At 37.0% G+C, this 26,719-nt stretch overlaps 1 protein-coding gene across 1 annotated transcript; it reads left to right on the forward strand.

Annotated features, from left to right (window-relative positions):
• Positions 1 to 288: 288 nt before the first annotated feature.
• DSG4 (desmoglein 4) lies at positions 289 to 25,407 on the forward strand. The gene is made up of 16 exons (XM_004683810.1): positions 289 to 333; positions 2,157 to 2,192; positions 3,689 to 3,820; positions 4,468 to 4,623; positions 4,965 to 5,109; positions 7,147 to 7,313; positions 7,863 to 7,997; positions 8,837 to 9,022; positions 12,291 to 12,562; positions 13,138 to 13,277; positions 15,516 to 15,734; positions 18,183 to 18,470; positions 20,222 to 20,361; positions 20,518 to 20,581; positions 21,546 to 21,754; positions 24,640 to 25,407. The coding sequence occupies exons 1-16, from the start codon at positions 289 to 291 to the stop codon at positions 25,405 to 25,407; spliced, it is 3,102 nt and encodes a 1,033-aa protein (XP_004683867.1).
• Positions 25,408 to 26,719: the final 1,312 nt, after the last annotated feature.

Here is a 26,719-nt window from a genome sequence, read left to right on the forward strand (position 1 = left end):
TTCCTGCACGTCTCTGAATTATGAACAGAACTCCAGCTAGGCTTTCTGTTATAGGGCACCCCAGTGTGAACTGGGCCGCCTGTCTGTGGGACCTCACCCGCAGGCTTAAATTCAGTTATACTGCAGGTGCATATAAAATGGGTTTATTTACAAAAGGGGAAAAGAAAAGGAAACAACAACTGGAATATCTTACCAGCTCGGCTGACTTGGAGCTCTGGTAACAAACTAATGAGCCGTTTCCCTAGCAAGAGATGAAATGGCGCCCTATTTATCCCCCAAAGTCCCAGAATGCCTTGGGTCCTTGCAGTTCTCTCCCTATTACTGCTGGGAGTTGTAGTTTTCAATCACTGGAGTAGGGGGGTAGAGTCCAGAAAGCCCGAGTAAGGGGTGGAGTCCACAAGACTACAGTTCCTTTAGGACAACTTTCCCCTTAACATCCCCTCTTACCACGTTACATTCAAAACTAGGTTATTGTGTTTATTAGAGCTCTGAGGAAAAACTGCTGGAATTCTTTGTCAGGCCTCCAATTTCAGAAGGCATTAAGAAATAGATTAAAGAGAATATGAAAGGGGGGGGGAGAGACATGTGAGAAGCTAAAGACAAGGCAAAGAGCTTCTTATTAACAATGGGTCCATGTGCCAAGTTTACCAATAATTCTGCGTCCACTAAAGCAGCATTTCCACTAGAAGATAATGCCAGAGACTACATGGCAGAATTTAACATATAGTACTAAAAAACAAAATAAATCAACTCCCTGGTGGTGCAGTGGGTTAAAGCGCAGCACTAAAAAGCTAAAGCCACTTCAGCATGAGTTTGATCCCCACCTCAGAGGAGATCCACATGGCATCACAGACCTCTTCTATCTCACCTGCTGCTCCCCTCAGCAGTGTACTTCCTCAATCTGCCTGTTCTGCTCCCCACTCTGTCTCTGGTGAATCCTGTCACTGTCCCTGCACCTCTGGCCTGTACTCCAGTTCTGTATGCATAAAGATAAATAAATCTTAAAAAAAAATCAGCTCAGTAAACCTACTGTCCCACTGACCTGAATAGGAGATGTCTATTAAAGTGGTACACAGGTAACCATCAATGCATGATGTCTATACGTATTAATTGACATGGGATTTTACCATGATAATCATTGAGTGTAAAATGCAAATTAAAAAAATGGTGCATAGTATATAATTTTCTATTCAGTTAAAAAAAAAACTTAGAATTTATATATGCTTGGGAGGGGGGATGTTGACGTCTAAAAGAATGTCTCCAAAGTAGTGGGATTTTTATATTTTCTTCTATCATCCAGAATCATTTACTTTTCTAACAAAAAGAAAGTCTAACTCCTAAGAGGCACCATTTATTATGAAATAAAACATGATATACAAGCAAATAAGACCATCTTCTGTTAAATATTGTACTTACTTTCTAGATCTAGATACTTTATTAATGCCTAATAATTATATGTGAGAAAGAAAGTGTATTAAGATGAAACATTTGGCCCTGTCAAATTTCTGATCTATATTTCTTCCCCTTTTGGATATAGTTGTCATTCCAAACCTTCACCTATCTCACACCCTTTCTCCATCCAAATCCTTACTCTCCTGTGAAACCATTTCTATCTTTCCATTTCAGCTTTTGGTACCTCTGTTTAGCATGTATCCTATTTTGCTTTGCTGTAGAGTTTATGTATCTCTCTTTCTCTAAAATTTAAAGCCTTGGAAAGTATAAGGTCAATAGTCCTCATTTTTTTTAAAGATTTATTTATTTATTCATACAAAACTGGGGTACAGGCCAGAGGCTCAGGGGCGGTGAGAGGCTTCACCAGAGACAGAGTGGGGAACAGAACAGGCAGATTGACAAAGTACACTGCTGAAGGGAGCAGCGGGCGGGTCAGAAGAGGTCTGCCACACCATGTGGTCACCTCCGGGGCAGGCGGGAATCGAACTCATACGGAAGTGGCTTTCGCTTCTCAGTGCTGTGCTTTAACCCACTGCGCCACCGGTGAGGGCCAGTCCTCATTTTTTATTATCATGTTTATTCCATACTATTGGCAAGTGTATGCTCATGAAATGTATTAATAGGAGAACAGTTGTCAATATTTTCATGATGCTGCTTTCTTTAAATTATGCAAATTTGTGCTAATGCTGTGCCTTCTGTAACAGGTGGTGCTGGAAGTAAACAGTGAATTCATTGTTGAGGTAATGTATTTTCTTAACTTAAAATTGAAAGAAAAACTAAATTTTGTACTGTATCACATACCAAAAATCACAACATTTGAAACCAAAATAATCCAGATGAATTTACACAAAAAGGACCTCTTCTGAAATGAAATAGCAGTGCTAAGAAGACATAACCCCAAATTGCAATGCTTTTAGGCACGGTTCGTGACAGCTCAGTGTTGTAACCCCTACTTATCAAATTATGCTAGTTTATATGTTTCCCAGTGTAAAACAAACCAAAAGAAGCACAGTCATACATTGGGACAGAAGAGGAACTTCAGACAGGTACATCAATAGGAAAAATAGCTGATGGTCAGTCAATGAGATCACAGCTGAAAAGAACAAGAGTGAATTTGGTGCCATTTATAGAACAGCTCAAGGAACAGAACCCTGCTGTCCTCTCTGACAGGACTTAATCTTATTTGGGTAGTTAAATTTGCATTTTGATGACCTTAAAAAATCTTTGAAAAAAATTATGTTTGTAATCTCCATTAACAAAATAACTATGTGTTACATTTCAGGAAGTTGTGTCAAATGGAGAAAAATGTAAATGATTTGGTTTTTGAAAGGATGAACTTCATTCTCATGGAATATTCTCCTTTCCCAAATGGTTACTAAGTGAAGTTTCAATGTAAACATACATCATCTGGGTGTCAATAGGTGGACTATAAATATATACATACATACACACACACACACACACACACACACACACACACATATATACACACAATGTATATATGTGTGCATGTGCATGTATACAAATGTTTAGGCATGTAATTAAATTTCCAAGATCTTTGATAGCATAAAACTCTTAAAAATATTTTCAACAGTAGCAACATAAGACTACAAAGAGAAAAAACATATAGCAAGCAGCAATGCAAATGAATAACACTTAGAGCCATATAGGTGCCCATGACTATCATCAATTCAGTTAAAATAGCCTTTTAATTCTACAATAATACATTTAAATGCTTTAGCCACTCTGGTACCTTCAACAGAAATGAAAAGTCCCTTTTCTCTTTTAGGTAAGCATGCACACCACTACAACTTGCCTCTTCTATGGTATGAGCTCACATAGAATAGCAACAATCTTTTAAACTAAGGAGACCAGAAAGCATGCTCAGAGCCCAATGAAGGTTGAGGTGGGCAAAGTCTCTGCCTGTAAGGACAAATTGAGAAAAAGATGAACTACTATATATCATCCAATATGATGCATTATGTGCCTCACACATGGCTAATGAGATTTGTTTCACTAAAATCATATATGTTTAAATAAGATGGTTGAAAAAGAAGTAACTAGGCAGGGTCATCAAGCTACATCAATCTGCAGTTAGGAAATAGCACAAATTTCCTTTGTTTCTGAAATTCAATGCTATTGAATTTTCTGTGTGTACCTTACAAAGATGAATAAATGCTCTTATGAAGCAAAATTGCCCTGCCACAGTACAACATGTGAACTATTTTTGCTGAAGGTGAAAGAATTAGACATTGAAAATGGCACTACGACATGGCAAACTGTCAGGAGACAAAAGCGAGAATGGATCAAGTTTGCTGCAGCCTGTCGAGAAGGAGAGGACAACTCCAAGAGGAATCCGATTGCCAGAGTGAGTGGTGAAATTAACAGGAGTAGCCTATGCTGATAGCTAATGTCATCGCAGGGCAGGAAAGCCCTCTAACATCTTGAGGATTTGCAGCCTTCGGTATTTCATAATGACTTAGAAAAATGGCTGACACATCAATTGTTCATGTCACTTAGGACTGTTTTCAGTATCTCTTACTGGGAGCTGATACAGAATAGAGAGTTCTCAAGTGATGGCAGGAGAAAGACTTAGATCTCCAGTACAACTGAGACTTGTGCTCTGAGATCTGCTAATCCATGCTGTAGTTCCAACAGTCTTTAATTAATCGTGGATATTTGGGTCACAAATCTTAGTATTTTAGTGAGAGTTGTCATCTGTAGTGTACAGGTGAGATTTTAAATTTTAACTATCTTTGTTTAAATTAATGTGCAATAGATATAAAACTATTAAATCAAAATCTATGTAGCTGGATATTTTCCTATTTGGTGATATGATAATTTGATTTATAAAATTATTGCCAATAACTCTAAATGGTGTATTTCTCTCCTGACTTAATTTATCTACCATTTGATTAAATCATCAAACTCACATTTACATATCAATATAAAATGTTCTTTTTAGAAAAAAGTAGTGAGATTCCAATTTTACAATCCTAGTGATTTTTCTCATAGATTCGATCAGACTGTGAAGTGAACCAGAAGATTACATATCGCATCTCAGGAGCCGGGATAGATCGGCCGCCTTACGGAGTGTTCACCATTAACCCTCGAACGGGGGAGATTAACATCACTTCAGTGGTGGACAGAGAGATAACTCCACTTTTCTTGGTAAGTCACATCAGTGTGCTTTGATTTATGCATATTCTTTTTCTTCCCTCAACATTCTTTCTTAAAAAGCAGCTCAAGAGTAATTCTTTTGATAAAACAGCAGAATAAGATCAAATAAAAGATCTGCAGTAGTAGACAGTACAAAAATGTAAGTTTATAGTCCAGAATTTTCTGGTGTTGCATATGACGTGACCAAAATCTTGATGGTATTTCAATTCCTAGATTCTAATATGATACAAGTCACTAGGCAAATTGTTCCTTTGCACGTTTTCTGATATATATTCAAGTATGTTACTTTATTTCCTCGGTAGAGAGTGACAGTTTTTCATGACTTTCCGTAGATTTATTGCCGGGCTCTGAATTCACGGGGTGAAGATTTAGAAAGGCCTCTGGAGCTCAGAGTGAAAGTTATGGACATAAATGACAACCCTCCAGTTTTTACACAAAATGTGTACACAGCCAGCATTGAAGAAAACAGTGACGCAAGTAAGCAGAATGACTTTGCTCATATTATTCATTAATTAGCAGACTTTCAAGATTGAAATATTTAAAGAACAGGCAATGTCAAACTTGTATTTTTAATAAATTCCACAAATATTAACATAAAAAATATATGCCTAAAATGCAAACTACCCCCCCCCTTGGTAGTGAAGGATTCTTATATGTGTGATTTAGCATATGCTTAGCCCCTTCCTCCAAGATTTTAACTGAGCTCATGACTAATTTATTCCAAGTGAGTAAATTATAGAAGAAACTGTGAGTGTGGAAAGGGCTCTGTTCTGTATGTTCCTTAAATTTTTGACCAGGCCCCACCATAGATTGAGATACCCATCAGATCAGGCCTAAAGAGTCACCGCTGGTCTTCATAATTACATTACGGTCTCTCAGTTCTTTATTTTTCCCACAGTTTAATTCCATTTCCAAGTCTAACACCCTTTTCTTTCCCTCTTTCTATCTCTTCTGAATTTCTTTCCTTTCTACACTTATGCTTTTCCTAGATTGCTACCTACCTCTCTTCTCTCCCTCCTTGCCTTGAGCCTCTTTCTTCCCCCAACTGCCTAATATTCCTTTTCCTCTCAAATATGTCTGCCCTTATACCTTCAAATAAAATTTGGGGTAGGGGCCTCCCTGGTGGCACAACAGGTTCAGATGCAGCACTGCAAGCTGGCCCCCGCCGTTTCAGTGCCAGCTTGAACCCCACCCTGGAGGTGATCCACAAAGGGAGGCAGACCTCTCCTGACCCGCCCAGGGCTCCCCTCAGCAGTGTACTTCATCAATCTGCCTGTTCTGCTCCCCACTCTGGTGAATCCTCTCACCTCCCCTGCACCTCTGGCCTGTACCCCAGTTCTATATGCATAAATAATAAATAATTTTTTTTAATTGGGGTAGGAAGAAGAATGAAAAAAGAAATGTCAGGAGAAAGCAAAATAGAGGTAATAGATGCAGTGTCAAAGAAAGGATGGAGATAGTGGAAGAGAGCAGAGATAACAAAAGGCAGAGATGATTGGGGGTGGTGTCTGGAAAAATCCTTCAGATCCCCTAAATAAAGTTGAAAATAAAAATTACAATTTTTTTTCATATACAATGGAGGACAGGGAGAGGCAAAAGAGAGGGCTTTATCTCATAAGAGAAACAAAACAGCTTCCAAAATCTGTCATTGCTTCCTTGATGATACAGGATAACCTAGAAAAGAAAGGGTGAAACCCACATCTCAGTTCACACCCACATTCACTTTGTTGGTGATTAGCGGACTAGTTACTGCTCCCTCCCTGAGAAGAGTTAACCACAGGGCCAAGGTATCACTCTGACATACTATGAACTCCATGAAACCTGGCTCTTTCTCTTTAAGGAGTCCCTGACTCTCTGTACTAGGATTTTTCCCTTTGGAGACTAGAAAGTCAATCTTATAGGCTGATATCTTTGGGGGTCAGCCTGGATTGGCTGTTCTTTTCTGTCATGAATAATTAAGAACTTCTTATATTCCTGTGGACAAATCTTATCCATAATTATATATTTTTGACTGTTTGGTAAAGTTTTGTTATTTTCCAATGCAACCAATATTAATACTCAGCCTTCCAGGGGAGTGCTAATTAGTAATATAGGTACTCAATAAATAATTGCAATGTTTAATTTAATTAAGCCTTAATCTTTTAATTAAGCTTTTAAAAATAATTTCACAGGACCACAGCAAAACAACTTGATAAAATCAGTTTCATTAGCTTTATGGTAACATCTATTGAACTTCATTTTCATATATTAAAGATCACTCTATTTTGTCCCTAATTTATCATTCATTATGTAAAGAATGCAAATAATTTATAAACCATGAAGGACTCATAGGAGCAACCCATCATTATTTTTGTAATCAATGGTGTATCTGAAAGTTGGGTGAGATATTTTCATGAAAATCTACAACAGAGAGAATTCAAAAGGAAGCTAACCACTCTGCTTGGTAATTATGCTTGATAATTTGAATTGATTTTAAGAGTCCCAAATATTCTCCCCCTCGATCCTCATTTCTAGACACACTGGTGGTAAAGTTAAGTGCCACAGATGCAGATGAAGATAATCATCTGAATTCTAAAATTGCCTACAAGATCATCTCTCAGGAGCCAACAGGTGCACCAATGTTCATCCTGAACAGGTACACTGGAGAAGTTCGCACGATGTCCAGTTTCCTTGACAGAGAGGTAAAACCTTCTATGAATAAGTCATCAGAACTAAAGAATTTAAATCTGAGAAATTGAAGGTGAAATGAACCCTATTCGTCCTTCCTCCCATAACCATGGGAAGGAAAAAAAAAAAAAACCTTATAATTTTTAGATGAAAACTATATAAAAGAAAAAGTTATATTAAAATACTACACAATAGGGTCCTCCCTGGTGGTGCAACAGGTAAGGAAGCAGCACTGCAAGCCAGCCTCAGCTGCTTCAGTACAAGTTCAATCCCTGGCCCCTGAGCTGACCCACATGGTGTGGCAGACCTCTCCTGGCCCGCCCACTGCTCCCCTCAGCAGTGTACTTCATACATCTGCCTGTTTGCCCCCCATTCTATCTCTGGTGAATCCTCTCACCACCCCTGCATCTCTGGTTTATACCCCAGTTCTGTATGCATAAATAAGTAAATATTTTTAAAAAAAGAAAAAGACCTACAATTATAGAAAGTACAATAACATCAACAGGTATCAGTTTTCATTCCAAACAATTTTTAAGTTTACAATTTTTTTCTTCTTAAATTAGGAGCACAGTATGTACAACCTCCTTGTGAGAGGCTCAGACCGGGATGGAGCTACAGATGGACTATCAGCCGAATGTGACTGTAGAATCAAAGTTTTAGATGTCAACGATAATTTTCCCACCTTAGAAAAAACTTCAGTGAGTTGTTATTTTTATAATCCTTTCTCCATGAATATCAATAATCTATTTGTTTTCCTGCTGTTTGTGAAACTGGTTCTATTCCATGTATGGACATTTGCAGCTTGCTTTGCTGTACAAACCTTGGTGTTATGTATAAAATATACCTTAATAGAGTGTGTGATCTTTCAGTCATTATTCTGCACAAATTTCCTTTTTGAAAGTAATAAACCTCCTCCATGCTTTCCACTTGCAGAAAGTTGGAACTATATTACAATTGAACTAAGAAGCATTTAACAATATAGATGCATCCTTCTATGTCTGACTTGTTAACTCAATAGTCTATTTACTCTCAAATTACATTATCATTTTTAGGTATAAAGAAACCTAAAACTAAAAACAGCACGCACAAATCTGGTTTGCCCCATGTTGTGGGGTGGGGCTGGTAAGTTTCTTTAGACCACAGCCTCATCCTTCCTGTAGGTATTGTCTGTGGTTTCGCTGCTAGGGCAGCAGAGAAGAGTAGTCGCCACAAAAATTCTCTTGCCCGCAACTACTGATAAATGTATTGCTTTTTGACCCTTTACAGTAAAATAAGGAAGTAAATCAAGGAAAATCAAAAATAAGAAAATAAAACAGTATCAGTTTGACTTTGACTTCACATATAGCATATGAATATTGATTCTATTATAATCATTTTATTCTTGTATTTCTTATAGGACATTGGCATATAATAATGAAGCAAACATTGCTAACATAGTTTATTGTTGTTTTAAATGATAAATATGTATTATTTCACCATCAATATCTTTTCTATTTTAAAATTTCATTGATTACACTGGTGGTCTATGTTATTTCAGTACTCAGCAAGTATTGAAGAGAATTGTTTAAGTTCAGAACTGATAAGATTGCAAGCAATTGACCTTGATGAAGAAGGCACCGATAATTGGTTGGCAGATTATTTAATACTTTCTGGAAATGACGGCAATTGGTTCGAAATCCAGACAGACCCACGAACAAATGAAGGCATTCTGAAAGTTGTCAAGGTATAGTATGGGATCTCAGTATTCTTCCAGTTTTAAAGTATTACAGACAGACTCTGCCCCAAAAGTTATACTCCATATCCTGAAACTGTTTATGTGAACAAGTACCTTAAGTTAGTTCAATGTGCCTGTCTGAGAATTCCAGCAACACAACTTGTGTGACCAAGAGAAATAAAAAGATGTTTTGTTCTCACAGTACCTAATATCTACTTGAGAAGACAAGTCAAGTACCAAATTAGATAATAATATTAAAGTTAAAAACTAATAGTAGCTTAGATATTATGATATTAAACAACCAGTTGAAGAAATGAAATCTTTTTAGCTAAATTTGTCCAAAAAGATTCCATGCAGGGAATAGAGTTGAATGTCTTGTAATTAAAATTGCTAATGTGGATAATGAAATGAGTTACCACATAAAGGTGAGAAAGTGTAAAAACATGTTCCAGGCTTGTGAGCTCTTTGTGGGACAGTAGCAGCGTATTCTCAGAGGAGAGGAAGAAACAAGAACCGAATTACTGAGTTGGGGCTAGTGTTGAGAACCTTGAATATAGACTACAGCACTTGACATTTTTATACAGATTAATTTTTCTTAAACCACTTTATGCTTTATGGATAATAATGAGATTTAAGGATAAAAATTAGAAACAAAACTATAAATCAATAAGATTCAAATTCATAAGGAAAAATAATTTTCTCAAACAAAATTACTAACACTGTAAGACATATTTATAATAATATATGTTGATATAAATATATGCACATTAAATTTAGCACACAATGGAATTGTGGTCAGTCAACACTGTTACTAGCTTTCTCTATTCCAGTCACTATGAAACTTTCTGAGACAGTTCATTAGGAAGTCATCTTGCCTCCATTCTCCATCAAGCTTGTGTTGATTTGATGGTTGTTTACAAAATCATAGGATTGGGAATGTAACTTCAGACCTCACTTTGAACATACTTTACCTATCAAAGTTCCAGTGCCAATATACGATAGCATTTTACCCCATGAGACCCTCCACCCTTTCCTACCTCCTCTTTGATAATCACCATAATTTTCAGAATCCAAGTTATTTATCTGTGTTTTGGTCATCTGTTTTCTTTTGTGGTTTATTTTTTACAAATGAGAGAAACCATCTAGTAATTGTCTTACACTTTCTGACTTCACCTGGCATAACCATCACAAGACCCATCCATTTTGCCCCAAAAGACATTTTGACATTTTTAATAGCTGAGTAACATTCCATTGAATATGTGTGTGTGTGTGTGTGTGTGTGTGTGTGTGTGTGTGTGTCACAATTTATCCAGTCCTCTATCTATACTTTCAGGTTGATTCTATGCCTTGACTAGTGTGAACGATACTGCCATGAACACCAGTATGCATAATCTTTTCATATTAGTGTTTTCACATTCTTTGGAGAAATGCGTAGGTGTGGTATTGCTGAATATTTGACCATTTCTTGAGTCCTCACCATAGTAAAACTTCCCCTTTACATTGAGATGACTAACCTCCCTCTTTCATACTTAATAATTTAATATGAAAACATGAAACAGCATCTCCCAAGAATTAATAGTGTCATGTTACACTAGGCCAAAAAAAAAAAAGGAAACTAGATATGAGAATCTTAAGATTAAACTTCTTATATAAAAAAGTACTGAAGTAAAATACTCAGCAGTAGCCCAATCACACTTTAAACTCCCAAAGTTCACGCCAATCCCACCAACTTCCTAACACACACCTACATATTCTTTGTAAGTGATTATTTCTCAATCACGCCCTAAACTTTAGAGACTGATTTTTTTCAGCCTCTTTATTCTAAATCCAAGTGAAGACTCAGGTTAAGCAGTTGTTTTTATCACACTTTGCGCACCCCTAATCTCTGAGTACAATCAGAAAACACTTGACAAGGAAAATACTTGCAAAAAATTAATAGTCTTGCCTTTATCTTCCCTAATACCTGGAAATTTAGGTTTCCCCCAATTTCCCTTCTTACATACAGTGACTTTCTATAATTGATGCATTCTAATGCATATTAGTGTATTTTCACAATTCTAATCAATAAGAGAACTCTTTGGCTAAAAAACAAGCACATAAATTATGTTCACGTGAGAAAACTTTGAGAGCTTTTTCTTTCTGATCAAAGGATCCTAGATGTTTCATGTATTTAAGGATAGCATGGACTTTTGAAAATAAAAAGTGGGTCATAGAAAAGGAATCTCTTCCAAGTAAAAATTCCTTTGGGAGCACAAAATTCATTGCCATCTCTGCACTCTGCATTATGTGAACGAGGAAACAGATATACAAAAGCAATTGAAATCCCAAATGTCAGGGATTTTCGATGAAATTTACTGAGGTGTGTTGAACCAAACCAAACAAGAGCTCAAGTGAGTTCCTAGGCTCTTTCTCTCATATCAGTATTTGTGGAAAACTTAAATATAACCTAACGAAACACTTGTCATGTGGAATTTCTCTAAGAAGCAGCCTTGCACTCAGGTCTGGCTGAGGACACTGCCATCCTCTACTGTCAGTAAATGTGCTGTGAATGACCATTCACTTCCAGAACCTTCTCAACCGACATCGCTCCCTTTCTAACAAGCACCCTTTTCACCTGTGACTTTTCATGTCACCACATCAATCATTCTGGATCAAAAGATTCTATTCATCTTTTATCCATGGAACCCATTTCAAAGGTGACTTTTCTCTGGGTGTGATATTCACTTATTTGAGTGCCCTGTGAAGGAGTCTTCTTGTACACCAGACTCAGAACAATTAGAGGTTAGAGCTGACTCTAACAACCCTGAATTCTCCTTTAGAAGTTGTGTACACCTTTTACAAAATAACATGTTCGATTACATCACCTACATTGGCTCCTTTATTCTGTTGATTATACTTTCAAGAGATTCTCAGAAGTGAATTCTACAAAGGAAGCCAAAGTCATATTTATTCATTCAATGGCTGTGAACTTTTTTTAAGTTTCATTCTGTATCATTTTCACTTTTCATAAATAGCCCATTGGAAAAGAATGAGCGTTTTTATTCTAGAGTTTTTATATAATTTCAAAACTCCAAAATTCCAGTCCAGTTTAAAGTCACCGATTGAAGTGATTATCTGCTTGATCATCTGCAATACCTAATGCAGTAATAAAATTTTATCAATTCCGAATCTGAATTTCATAGCTCTAGATATTATTCAGGTTTATTGTTTACTTACTGTAGCTTCTTAGTCAAAAGAGAGTCCTTCACTGTTTCAGTGCTTCTCTCTATCATTTCAGATGCTGGACTATGAACAAATGCCTAATATCCATCTCAGTATTGGAGTTAAAAACCAAGCTGAATTTCATCACTCAGTTGCCTCTCAATTTAGAATGCACTCAACCCCTGTGAGAATTCAGGTTGTTAATGTGAGAGAAGGACCCTCGTTTCGTCCAAATTCTATGACGTTCAGTTTGCGAGATGGAGTAAGAGGAGAGTCTTTATTGAATTATGTGCTTGGCACATATACAGCTGTAGATTTGGACACAGGAAATCCTGCAACAAACGTCAGGTACTGTAAATATTGCTGATGTGGAGTGATAAGAGCAGAGCTCTATTCAGTGTTAATTCATGCAACATGTGCTACTGTGTGTGGGAGATTTTGTTTTTATTCTTTTAGAAGGTTGAGGCGTGGGCATTTAGTCTGAATTTTAATAGTCTGTTAGAGACTATAAGGGCTCCAGCTGGCTGTAAGTGCTCCAAGTGGGTCTGAGTTGTGTTCAGAGAGCGACTGTAAGATCAAAGAAACACCTACAGTTACTCTGTGAGTCTCTTTGATCTTTTGTAGTAGCTTGTACCAAGCGAGGCCAAGATGAGTAAGCAATTTTGTAAATAATAATTTACCAATTTTTTCCTTAAAACCTTTGTTAACTAAGACTTTGGGGCTAATTTCAACCCTCTGTTTAATCTAAGAGGGAGGAAATAATAGATGAAAATAGAGCTGTTTCAGAAATTTGACGAGCTTAATAAGAGTCAGAATTGTAGAAAAAGAAAGATAAATGTATGTTTAACACATTGTAGCCCTTATACATCTTAAAATTGCTAACTTTGATATGTGTAATGATGGACTCATTTATTTAAAAACAGGTATATCATAGGACATGATGCAGGTAGCTGGTTAAAAGTGGATTCAAGGACTGGTGAGATACAATTTTCTAGGGAATTTGATAAGAAGTCAAAATATATTTCAAATGGGAAATACACAGCAGAGATCCTGGCTGTAGATGGTAAGAAAGTTTATTTTCAGTTTTATGAAATTACTATTATTACATTAAATATAAGTAATATTTAATGTGAATTATGATTAACTCAAGTAAAATATATCATTTAGTGGTATCAGCAAGACTTACAGAGAGTTCTAAATACCTCAGATCAAGAACTGAATTCAGTATTCACTTACAACCAAAATTTATACTTGGGTCATCATTTATTTCACCTACTTCCAAAAAGAATTGTAGGAGACTTGTATGCAAATATAATGTCCTGGGGAATATAAATATTTTGAACCACTAAAACTGAGTAACAATGAGATACCTGTGTGAGGACTACTTCATTACTCATGTTGTCTGAAATAAGATAGTAAGGGTAAGAAAATACATGGTAATTCCAACTTTGAGACATAAAGTAGAAAGCACAGATGCATTGATTTAACTTGTAATTAGCTGCTTCTCATGGGGAAAAAAATCTATTAAGCATTCCTCTTGGGGCATAGCAATAAGAGTTTGTTTATTTATCAGCAGTTAATTAATCTCTAGAGAAATTCAGAGAAAACCAGCTACTATGGAATTGAAAAATAGAAAAAGGCCAGTAACCAGGAAAGAAGGAAGAAAATAAATGTCCTAAATACATACCTAATAGAATATAGGTAATACGGGTTTGCATCAATTTTTATTTGAGTTTTATAGCAAGCAAAAAAAATAGAAAAATAAATGGGCAGCATAAGATTATAAAAGAACCCATAATAACATCCAGACATAATCACTGTAATTTGCTCTTTGTCCTATGAGTGTCACTTTTAATATCTTTATCATTTACACAAACAATATAATCTTATTTGTTATGAGTCTACTGAAAGATCTGTTCCTAAAAAGGATTTTAGCCATGATGATCACTGTCTGTCTTTATATTGGTGATTTGTGAAAATCTTCCAAAGCTAGAGTAAAATTATTTGCTTCAAGTAAATAAAGAAGGAAAAAAGCATTATCAGAAAATCCCAACAGAAAACTAAAAGCAAGGGCCATTGTCTGTCTGGTCACATAAGCAGACTGTCTGTGCTGGCACAGAGCCATCCAGATGGTTCTGATAAGCTTGATGCCCAGTGACCAGGTGACAAGGTGGAGCTCTGTGGTTGACAAATGTCGTTGCAGAGCAAACACTGTTAGCAAGCACTTAAGCTTTGAGTTACCATATCACGAGGACACATGAAAGTTCCAGAGTATCAGAGAGTGACTCAGAAAGCAAATCTTTGAGACAATCTGATGTTTGTCTAATGAGAGCTTCTGTCTAGGAAGGCCACTGCTGAATAAAGTACAAAAACACGTAGGATACAGAAACAGGCTTTGTTTAATATCAGTCAACTTACTAAATGACTCTACAACTTGAGCAAGAAATCTTAGAAAGCAGTTTACTAATCTCTCAAAAAGTGACCTTGAAAAATACCCTAGAGATGAGAATGTCCTTATTCAAATAAGGAAGCTAAAGATCTTTGCAAGTTAAAAGCGAAAGAAATTCTTTATTAACAGTAACAGAGCATAAAGTAAAAGAAAAGTGGAGTAAGAGTGTACTCCCATCTCTTGGGCCACTGTGCTTCCTAATAAACTATAACCCAAAATTTATTTCAGTGGGTTGGTGGGGAAAAAGCTAGGTTTCTGTTCATTTTAATCAAACAACTATCTTTTAAAGTGTATTTTAAAGTATACATTTATATTTCCAGATGTGCTATTTCAGAGAGAAAAAGCATTTAATGGAAAGGATGAAAATCAACTGTAAATACAGAACCATTATTTACTTTCATTTGTGTTGCTTTTGTTTGCTTGGTTTTTTTTTTGTTTGTTTGCTTGTTTTCACAAAGATCCAATAGCATCTGATGAATGTAAGCTCGATGCTGGTCTGGAATTTTATATGGCAACAAGAAGGGAATAAAAAGCACTATACATTCCCGAAGGAAGGACATTTCATGTTGTACATTAACCTATGTAGAGGTTAGCAGGATGAAAATCATTTTAGGAAGAGTGAGTAGGATGTATAGAGTCCTGAGTTAGGGAGAGGCTTGTCCAAAGGACTAAAAAGGAGCATGAGTGGAAGGTAACAATCAAAAGCAAAAACGGCTGCAGGTTGTTGAAATAAGGGAACCTCTCGTGCCCATCTCAGGAGTCATTCATCCTGTTTCTATCTGCTGCAGACTATGAGAATGAATTTTCAACTTGCATCATTTGTCTAAAAGCCATGGTGCTTTTCTGTTTCAGACGGTTCTGGGAAAACAGCTACGGGAACCATATGTATTGAAGTTCCTGATGCTGACGATTACTGTCCAGTTATTTTTACTGAGAGCAGTGCCATCTGCATCACCTCTCCATCTACGCTCATCTCTGTTAGTGATCACTCTTTTGGGGCTCCCTTTACCTTCTGTGTTGTCGATAAGCCAGCAGGGACTGCTGACTTATGGGATATCAGATCAATAAATGGTAAGTGGAATGCAAAATTTCTCAAACAGTAAGACCAAAAGCAAAAACAATTACTAGGTAATTAGTGACGACATACTTTATGTCCACCAATTGCATGCTTCTTGCCATATGTATATTAAATGGAATAAAAAGTTCATGTACACACACTGCTGGAAAATTGTAATGCTTTTTTCTGGTTTTCATCATGTTTTTATTTCCTTACTTATTTAACAGTACCTATCACCAGAGTGTCCAGAGTCCTTTACCATGCACCCAGTGGGCCAGCTCTCCCCTTTGTTCCCACCTGACCTACTCTCTCTCATCCCCTCAACTCTGCATCATATTTGTAGGGTTTGCTTTGGTTTACTTTTGTCAGCTTCTGTGTTTTGTTTCTACATATTCCACATATGAGTGAAATCCTCCAGTATTTGTCATGTTCTTTCTGAGTTATTTATTTATTCACTTAGGATGATGCCCCTTGTTTTACTGAATACTATCCCACATTTCTTTAATTTTCTCATCTACCATTAGGAACTTGGGTTCTTTCCATAACTTGGTTGTTAAAACATAGTGCTACCATGAACATCGGGGTGCATGTAGCCCTTCAAGTTAATGTTTTTGTATTGTTTGGGTAGAAATATGGAGTAGAATCACTGGGATGTATATAAATCTATTTAAATATTTGGAGGCCTCCATACAGCTTTCCATGGAGACTGGACTACTCTCTTCCCACCAACTGTGCACGAGGATTCCTTTTCTCCATACCTGCACAAAACTTGTTGTTTCTGGATTTTGGTTTTTTGGTTGTTGTTGTTTTTTTAATATGGGCCAGTTTTACAAGACTGAGGTAGCTTTCTTTTGTAGTTATAATCCGCCATTCCCTTTCATGTGCCTGCTGGCCATGTGTATGTATTCTTTGGAGACGTCTAATTTATCTTTTCAGTCCATTTTTGATGGGATCATTAGTGTTCTTTTTCCTGAGTTGCATGAGTTCTTTGAAGATTTTGATATTAGCCATTGTCAGATGTATGACGTATAACTACTTTCTCCTTTTGCTAGGATGTCTTTTCATTTTAATGATAGTTTCACTGTGCAAGTGAAAAGAGCCCTCATGAGTCTTACATTCTCTCTCTCTCTCTCTCTCTCTCTCTCTCTCTCTATCTCTCTCTCTCTCAACCATTATTCTTATGTTGACTTTCTTCTTGGAACTCAAGTTCTTGACTTGCTTCTTCATTTTCTTTATGTTTCATTTCTCTCTTCTTCCAGGATCCTAAGTGCATTACTGTTTCAAGGTTTGCCACTTTGATCTCCTATTTGAAGTGTTCTATTTCCATAGCTTCCTCTAGGGGTATTGATCTCACTTATTGAGCTCTTTGCCTCCTGAATTTCTGTGTGTACTTTGTAAAAAGTTTTACTTTCTAGCCTCTGTTCATTGATTTCATTTCTGAACTAATTTGAAATACAAAAACAATGTGTATTTGACCTGTGGTCCTGAGTTCTATTATCCTACTTTGACTTGCTTTCTGAGTTTTATTCTGTTTGAGTTTACTATAGCAGTTCTGAACTCTCTGATAGGGAAATATAATCTTCCATCTTTTTGAATTGTTCTTACCCTGCAATGTCATATTTTCTGATGTCTTTTATTTCTATGTGCTAACTAAAAATTACTGTCAAACTAAAATTTTTTAAAGTTTTACCTATACTATATTTATAAATAGTAGTACATAAATATCAATTTATATATCACTTTATATAGTTAGGGCACTAAACCAATATATGATCAATTTGAAATAATTGGTTAAATTACCAAGTGTCATAACTCTCTAAACTGTATTAATTCAGGCTAGTCATTTGATGTCTGAGATTTAGTTAGTCCACAGATACATTTACACATTTTCTACTCACGTAGGAGCACATAGGATCAATGAAGTCATTGTTATAAAGAACTATATGTGGGCCTTCCCAGTGGTGTAAGAGTTAAGTCTCAGTGCTATTACCACATGGCTTGAGTTCAACCCCTGGCCAGGGAGCTAACCCTTATATAGTGCAGTTAACCTCTCCTGTCCACCCACTGCTCCCCTTAGCAGTGAATCCTCTCAATCCTGCACCTCTGGCCTACACCCAGTTCTGACATACACACACACACACACACACACATATAAATTTTTACATTTACAAATGTCTATACACATAGTTCTTTATTTTATATATACATCCAAATGCCCAATATTAGAAAATGACCAGTAAAATTGTGGTATATATCATTTACATGTAGCATTATACAGCATTAGAATTGTGAAGATATGAGATACAAATATTGCATAAACCCACATATGTAAAGTGAAAAACAGATCCCAAAGTAGTAGGTATGTTTGTGTAACAGTTACAAGGTAGTAATGAATTCCTAACATTCATCTAAAAGCAGAGTATATTTCAATTTGTTTCTCTCCCCCCTTCCTGCCTTTTCAGCTACCTCTGCGATCCTAACAGCTGAGCAGCTCTTAATCCCTGAAGTTTACCAGATTCCAGTACTCGTGAAGGACAGCCTTAACAGAGCATGTGAATTGCCGCAGATCCTGCAGATACAGGCCTGTGATTGTGACAGCAACCCCACGTGCCTGTACTCCAGTACCACAAACATCTACAACTCGGTGACCAGTGACGTATATGTCACTGATGACCGAGTCGGGGGCTCCAATGTTGGCCTTGGGCCAACGGGAATTGGCATGATCGTTCTTGGCCTCTTACTACTACTTTGTAAGTACTAGATTAAACCCCTTTTCAGTCATTCTTCAAAATAAGAACTTAATCAGGCTCAATGGAATAATTAGGTTCATGTAATCATTGCTTTTTTGCTATCTACACCAATTTTTATAGAAATTGGGGAAAGTGCAATGGGACTAGAAAGGATGGGAACATCTTCAGTAATGACAACTAATAAGATCTGGGGTCAGTGAGAATCATGAAGATGGGAAATATATTCAAGTACCTAAGTATAATATAACAAAACTTTAAAGTAAATCTACAGTGCAAATTTTAACAAAGTGCTTGAAGTGTAAAGAAACAAGAGTAATTGCACCAAAGGAGAGGTTGGGGAGAGAAGTGCCTTGACTCAAGCCCTCCCTTTAAAAAAAAAAAAAAAAAAGAGGAAGAGGAAGTTTTCTTTTGTTTTTTTATTTAAAGGAGGGTGGATTTTATAGGTAGATTAGGACAAGAGAATAGCACAAACAAGGAAAATATAAAAGGGCAGAGCACACCCAGGAAGTGGAGAGGGGAAAAGGTGGGCAAGAAGCCATCACAAAGGAGTATTCAGGATGGGATTTTCATTCCCAAAGGGTCTCCAATTAAAACTTTTGATGCTAGCCCCCCAGAAAGATTATTCATATAGTAATTGTATTCAGTAAGTACAAAGCACATGCATTTCCTTTGCAAAAGAGCACCAGTGATGTTTGGTGACCCCACCCACACCAAAATTCACTAAAATACAGTGGAAGTGGAGCAGTGGCCTAGAGGCTATCAGTGCTAGTCCTTTTCCAGAAGATTCTCTGGAAATGAAAGACAACCTTTTATTGTTCATGGTGCAGATGGGAAAATTGCCAACCTGACTATTTTAATCAATATAAGCCCTATTTTAATCAATCACAGCTTTGAAATTTTCTCTCATTCAGTGGAATTCATGTTATGCTAGAAAATTTAGAAAAGTATAAAAAGGCAACACAGTAGACTCAAAGAACTTAACTGGATGTATTCTAGAATTTTGGAAAAGTTTTAAAATAATGTAAATAGCTCAGTTAAGTTCAGTGGGTGATATTTGATTGATCTAATGATTAAGTTTAGTGGGTGACTGTAATAAGGGTTGAAGAAAGGTCATGTCTCTAGTTCCTATAATCCTTTATCCAGTCTTGTTCACATGTAATGTGTGTGTGTGTTGCTTGGTTACATGGGTATGCAACTGCATCTACAGACACAGAAACATTCCAATATATGCTTATGTATTTACACACATACAAATCTAGGTACCTGTATATATACACATACAATGGAGGTAAGTACATGTTTATTCATGTATTCAATATGTATATTCCCCTATATGCATAAATTCATAAATACATACAATTTTGTGTGTGTGTGTATATATATATATTTACACACATATGTACATGAGTAGCTAAGAATCAAAAGTTGGATTTAAACCTTGATTCTACCACCAATTAGTCAGGAGTCTTGGATGAGAGCAAAGAAACGAGTTTATTTTCATAATCTTACTGTTTAAGATTACATAATCTGAAACTCCTTCTATTTCAACTCTGAGGGACTGTGGGATTTGGTGGATGGTCCTATTTATATACATATGTATACTCAATCCTTTGGAGAAGATTGACAATTTTATATTTCTATTTTTCCCTTTAATTCTAAAGATCGGCACATTCCCCCTCCCCCCAAAAAGATAGACTCATGACTTCCTAAACTGAGCAATCTGCACTAACACTTTTCACTTTCTCGGGCAGTGTCACCACTGTTGCTGCTCATTTGCTGCTGCAAACGAAGACGGCCAGATGGTCTGGGGACAAGGTTTGCTCCCGTGCCCGAGGGAGGAGAAGGGGTGATGCAGCCTTGGGGAATCGAAGGAGCCCAGCCCGAGGACAGGGTGAGTAGGTGCCCATTTCCAGAGAAGCTTGGGGTTCAGTGGAACGAAAGGAGCGTGTCTTGAAAATTATACACACTGAAAAGTTAATATCTATCATCAATTTTCAAGTGTTTAACATAAAGCGTTGACTTCAAAAATCTTTTTTTTTCTTTTCAGGATGTGTCAAATATATGTGTCCCAATGACAGCCTCTAATACCCAGGAGCGTATCGATTCCTCTGGTCAGTGGACACCTAAATCTGTTATCTTTTTAAATTACTTAACGAGACAAATCTACAGCAAACTCTAGAACCAGAATGCTTAGGTTTGACTCCCAGCTGCCTCACTTAGTAGTAATACCTGCATGGGCAAGACACTCAACTTCTCTGGGCCTCAATTTTCTGATCTTGAAATTCAGATTACCATAGTACTTACTTGAAAAATGTTGCTGCAAGAAGTAAACAAGTATGCACACACACGGTATGTGTCTGTATTTATAGATCAAAAAGCATACATTAGAGTAGGCCAAAATCAGTGCTACTGTCGCCATTACTAGTAATAGAAATTTAAAAGCTGTTCAAAAAAAAAAAAGCAGCATGTACTCCTATTAATACTTTGAAGAAAGTTTCTTAAACGTATGCACTTTTGCCTCACTATTCTTATACCCTCCAAATTTCGTAGTCCTACACACAGTTGAGTATACTGAAAAAATACCCAGGTATCCAGCAAGAACAAAAGTGGTTGCCCCATTCAAAGCAGACCTGAGAATTTTCAGAAATTATCAGGATGAACATTATCAGGATAAATGAAGACTCTAAGTTTCAGTCGCTGCAAACACATGTTGCTCTTGCTATGGAAGGTTCCAGAGTGGGTGCAAGCCCTCTCGCATGGCTGCGGGGACCTTGCCACAGGCAGCAAAAGCTGGGACTAGGGCAGGCCAGCATCCTCCCTTCTCACACCTACCTCTACACCTTTAAGTCCAGGGGAGATGCTTGTGCAAATGTGGAGGCCCCGTCAAACACCTGACCCCCTCTGTACTGTTTCCTTATTTATCAACAAGCATGGAGGTTGTGGGTATAGTTCTCAGCACTTGCCTCATTGCCAGGCACCACCTGCTCTGCTGTGTGGTGTTTCAGCAGACCTTGACGGGCAATGTTTATTTGCATGGACCCACAAAGCAGACAACTCGAGCACTTCTCCTTTCAGAAATCTACACTAACACCTATGCCGCTGGAGGGACGGTTGAAGGGGGTGTATCCGGAGTGGAACTCAACACAGCCATTGGGGCTGCCACTGGCCTAGTGGCCGCAGGAGCAGCAGGAACCATGAGGAGGCGGAGTTCGACGCTGGGGACACAGTGGGAATATGCAGACGCTGGCCTGAACATGGCTTTCTTGGACAGCTATTTCTCTGAGGTAATTCCCCCCCCCCCCCCCCGCTCTCGGTGACATAAAGTAGAATTGGGACTCAATAATAATAATAATGGCAATGGCAGTAAGATCTTCTGAAATAAATTCAGTTATTCTTAACCCTAGGTCCATCTTGAATTAAAAAATAAATAAATAAAAATTCTTGACACAAGCTATGCAACATCCATCGTCTGACAGATTCTGGGTGGATCAGGATAAGCTCTGAAAAATCAGACTGTCCACTGCTAACTTATGTTATGACCTCACTTTTTTGTATAAATATAATATCAAAATATTCTGAGCAACATTCAGTTTACAACTGGATTGGCTTAGCCACACAGGTGACTGCCTGGTTCAGGCAAGCTGCCCCAGGAGGAGAAATTCCTCTGTCTCCTGAGACAAGACAAGCTCCAGGAGAAATAAGACCCCAGGACATAAAAAACTCCTGGGAAGCTTCCTTGGTTTCTTTGAATAAAAAATAAACATCAGATAAGGCTCCCAGGGCATAAGGACTCATGGACAAATTTTAACCTTGACTACACAGGTGTTTGATATACAACTATACAACTTTCTTTTAATTTACTCCCTTGTAAAGCAAACACAAACTACTCTCTGTTAGCCTCAAATTACCCATTAGCTTTTCACTGATAACATGCTAACACAATTTACTACTATCCCAAGACCCTTAACAACCTCTTGCTAACAAGCTCACCCTTTTCCAGACCCCTCTTCCTTTGATGATAAGTAGACAGCTGTATATATGATAACTGTCACAAAAAAGTATAATTTAGCATACCACAAATTGTAAACAGAAGAATGTTTTTTCCCTTGTCCTTGAGAATGTTTTATGGAGATATCTCATTAACTTACCTTATGCATTATTACAATTAACTACTTGCTACACAGTATAAATAAAGACCTGCTGAAGGAAAAGCAGGAAGACTTGCACCCTATCCTGACTCCCGTGTCTTCCTCACACCCACTCCTGTCTCCCCTTTTGGAATGTCTGCTCGCCGACGCCTTCCCATCTTAGGGTCCTGTCTGTGCTGCCTCGAGACACCCCAAAGGTTGGAGCTGGTCTCCGACAAATTCTCTTCTTCAAGTACAGAAAGTGTGTTTGCCACAGTTGTACATTCAGTTGGCATAGCACCGCACACTTCTGTGAAGAAGGCCAGCACCCAGCATTCCCCACTTTTGCCATGTTTCTGCTTCTGCTTCCTTCTGGTTATAACCTATTTTGTTTCCCCAGCCACCGCGAATCTCGACCAAGATAAAAATTTGTGTCCTTCCTGCTCTGCAGGTGTCGCCAAAAGAAAGAAAATTAACTAGTAGACAGGATGGGTGAGGGGAAAGTTACCAGTCAAGAGAGAGCATTGATATTTCTCAGCCATACCTCAGGGCCTAGAGTCTAGGTTTCACATTGTATATCCAGTACCCCACCCACTAAGTGCCCCTCACTATGGAGAGGGGTTGTGGCTGCATGAACATTCTAGAGCAGAAGCCCCAGAGGCATTGGGTTGACTTACCCAATAGAATCAGCATATATAAACCCCTCTTATGAGCTCCCGTTTGATATATTTAGTTCACTAACTGTCCATTTTATCTCATCCTTCAATTAGCCTGTTTTACACCCCATATGAAAATACAGGAATTCCACCACTGATCTTAACAAAAACTGCTAAGCACATTATTGTAAATTATAAACTATATCCTAAAACTGGTGATTATAAATAGCATTTCAGGTTGCAAAAGTACTATTAGTTAATTGAATTATTGTACTACTAAGTACAACAACAAATGAGCACAAATTATATGTCATACATATGATATTAAAAAGCTCGCTCATACCAAAAGTAGATGAATGGATTAAAAAGATGTGGTACATAGACACAATGGAATATTACTCAGCAACCAAAAAAAAGAAAAAAAAACACACATGCCTTTTGCAGCAACATGGATGGAACTAGAAATAAACCAGAAAGAAGAGGGAAAATACTGGATGGTTTCACTCAGAATTCTGCACAGACCACAAGAAAAGTAGCATGCTATGCCATAAATGAGAGAGCATTCCACAGCTTCAGGTCTTAAGCATGCCATTCACCTTCTTTGGCCCTTTGGTTCGTTTATTTATAAAAGTTCCAAAAGGATCAGATTATCTCAGACCATTTCAGATAGGTTGGGCAAAACCTCTAGGGTTTCATGGAACCAGCAAAGGCCATAGCAGAGAGAACTGGCTCTCCACTCCCTTCCCATGGAAATTTTGACTTTCTTTTTTTCTTTAACACATTGGGTTCCTACTTAATATTTCATTTCAAGGTCCTGGCACTAAAAGTAATGTGACATACCTCGTAAAGTTTTCCTCCTGCTAACCCAAATTCAGGCTCTTCCCAGTTCTTTTTGCAAGTGGCACAGAAACTTCATTAAATATTCTGATATGTCTGAGAATCATAGAGATCATTGTATCTTTATATATTTTTATATATCCTTTGAATAAATACTTTATTCAAACAATTTATTATAGAATAATTTATTCAATAGATAATATTTTGAACATAATTAAATTTACTTTCTTGTTTCTGAACCATCTCAGACACAAAAGACTAAAAAGCCAAAAGATGAAAGCATGGTCTTTGACTCAAATCTGAATAAAATGTAAAAATTATTAATTAGCTTTAAGTAAGAGAAATTTATATATTTTTTAAATGTATACACCATTAACGTACCCTGAAATCCTTTAAAAATTCCAGTCAGAAATACAGAAAAGAACCAATGTTTATTTCAATTCATTCCATGAAATTGTCCTAGATGAGATGTCTCTAAAGTATTGTCATTCTTCTTTGATTATTTAAGAAAAGCAAACCTCTGATTTCTTATTTTATTTCTAATTCTAGAAAGCATATGCCTATGCAGATGAAGATGAAGGTCGGCCAGCGAACGACTGTCTGCTCATTTATGACCATGAGGGAGCAGGGTCCCCTGTGGGCTCCATAGGTTGTTGCAGTTGGATTGTGGATGATTTAGATGAAAGCTACATGGAAACATTAGACCCAAAATTTAGGACTCTTGCTGAAATCTGCTTAAACACAGAAATCGAACCATTTCCTTCAAACCAGATGTGTATACCTATTAGTACTGACCTTCCTTTGCTTGGACCTAATTACTTTGTTAATGAATCTTCAGGAATGACTCTCTCAGAGGCTGAATTCCAGGCAGAAATGGCAGAAATGGCAATATCTGACCCCATTATTCATGGGGATATTGTAGTGACAGAGACTTACACTACTGCTGATCAATGTGTACAACCCACCACAATTGTTTTTGATCCTCAGCTCACACCCAGTGTTGTCGTGACAGAAACAGTAATGACACCTGTCTATGATGTTCAAGGAAATATATGTATACCTGCTGAGTTAGCTGACACACACAATGTAATCTATACTGAGAGAGTGGTGTCTAGTCCTGGTATGCCTGACATGAACAATAGTAACATGCCTGATGGTTGTATGGGGCCTATGATGAGTGGCAGTATTTTGGTAGGGCCAGAAATTCAGGTGACACAAATGGTGAGTCCAGACATTCACATAAGCCAAACCACATCCCCAATGACATCTCGACACAGAGTAACACGGTATAGTAATGTGCATTACTCTCAACAGTAAGTGCTTTATGGTCAGTATTTTAGATGGTGATCTTGGACCTTGCAATCACCAACATGTCCATTAAAGATGGATAATGTATTACAGTCAACAATGTGCAAAGATTCAAAGTTCAATACAACTCTTTGGTTATATATTTTAAGGGATAAATCTGGCCAAGCATTTTAGATAAACCTGTTTTAATCCTTTCTGATTTTAAATAAGATGCCAGAAAAACTTGAGGAAAATTGCTCCATCCTTTGATGGTGTCAAATACTTAGCTCAAAAGGCAAATCTTAGTGGTCCTGCCTGAGGAACTGGTCTTGTAAACCAAGATGACCTTGTTCTTAGAGTTTGCCAAGGAAATCTTGTCTGTACTCACCTAAAATACTTATCTTTAAAGAAATATCTCTATGAAGAATTTTTAATTGAAAAGAGTAAATTAAATACACATTTTGAGAGGAAATTTAAAAGGTGAATGGAGCTATTATTAAAGGTCTGAAATCATTTATCCCTTCCAGCTATTTCTCAAGATACACAATGTTTACTAGATGCTTAACATAATACAATCTATCAGCCTAATGCATCACTAAATGTGATTCATCACAAAGAATTATAGGTTATGTATATAGACACATACATAAATCACAAAACAGATGAATTTTTCTTGCACTTTATTGATTTATATCATTAATTGTATGTTAATTTAAAGTAGCAAAACCATGACAACACTCCAGTAGAAACAATAAATTTCCGATTTTTGGAAATATTAGGGGTTTTTTTCCCCCTTTTACAGGGAATTTCCCCCATTCTTGCTAATAATGTCAAAATAACACATTAAATATAATTTTAAGTCACAAAATATTCATTTGGGGATATTCTACCAAAGTGGCTCTATAATTCTGCACATATTCAATATTTCCTTATATACTAGTAGGTGTCGAATGCTTGCCTTAGCTCTATGAATGTGTAGGTGAGAAGACAGACATTATTCCTGCCTTCAAAGACCTTCCAATTCATTTCTAGACTTAAAACTCTGAGGATATAGTTTTGAGTGCCTACCAAAAACAAGTAACAAAAACTTGAAGCCCATTACCAGGTTTTAGTTCTCTTTTTTAACCTGCTACTTATGTTGAATGACTGAAATGGAAAAGCATGCAGAGGTTTCTTATTTTTATTAGGGATAAAGCTTATTTGGAAAATAAAAACTCTAGCAAGATAGTTTTATTTAATTCTGTAAAGTATGTAAACTAAGTTGTAGTAACTATAATGTGACAAGTAAGATAATGTAAATGAAATAAACACTAGGGCTTATTCTTTTTTGAAATGAAAAAAA

The sequence above is a fragment of the Condylura cristata genome, unplaced genomic scaffold (genome assembly GCF_000260355.1).
Source record: "Condylura cristata isolate star-nosed mole 26May11 unplaced genomic scaffold, ConCri1.0 scaffold00016, whole genome shotgun sequence".
Classification (NCBI taxonomy): domain Eukaryota; kingdom Metazoa; phylum Chordata; class Mammalia; order Eulipotyphla; family Talpidae; genus Condylura; species Condylura cristata.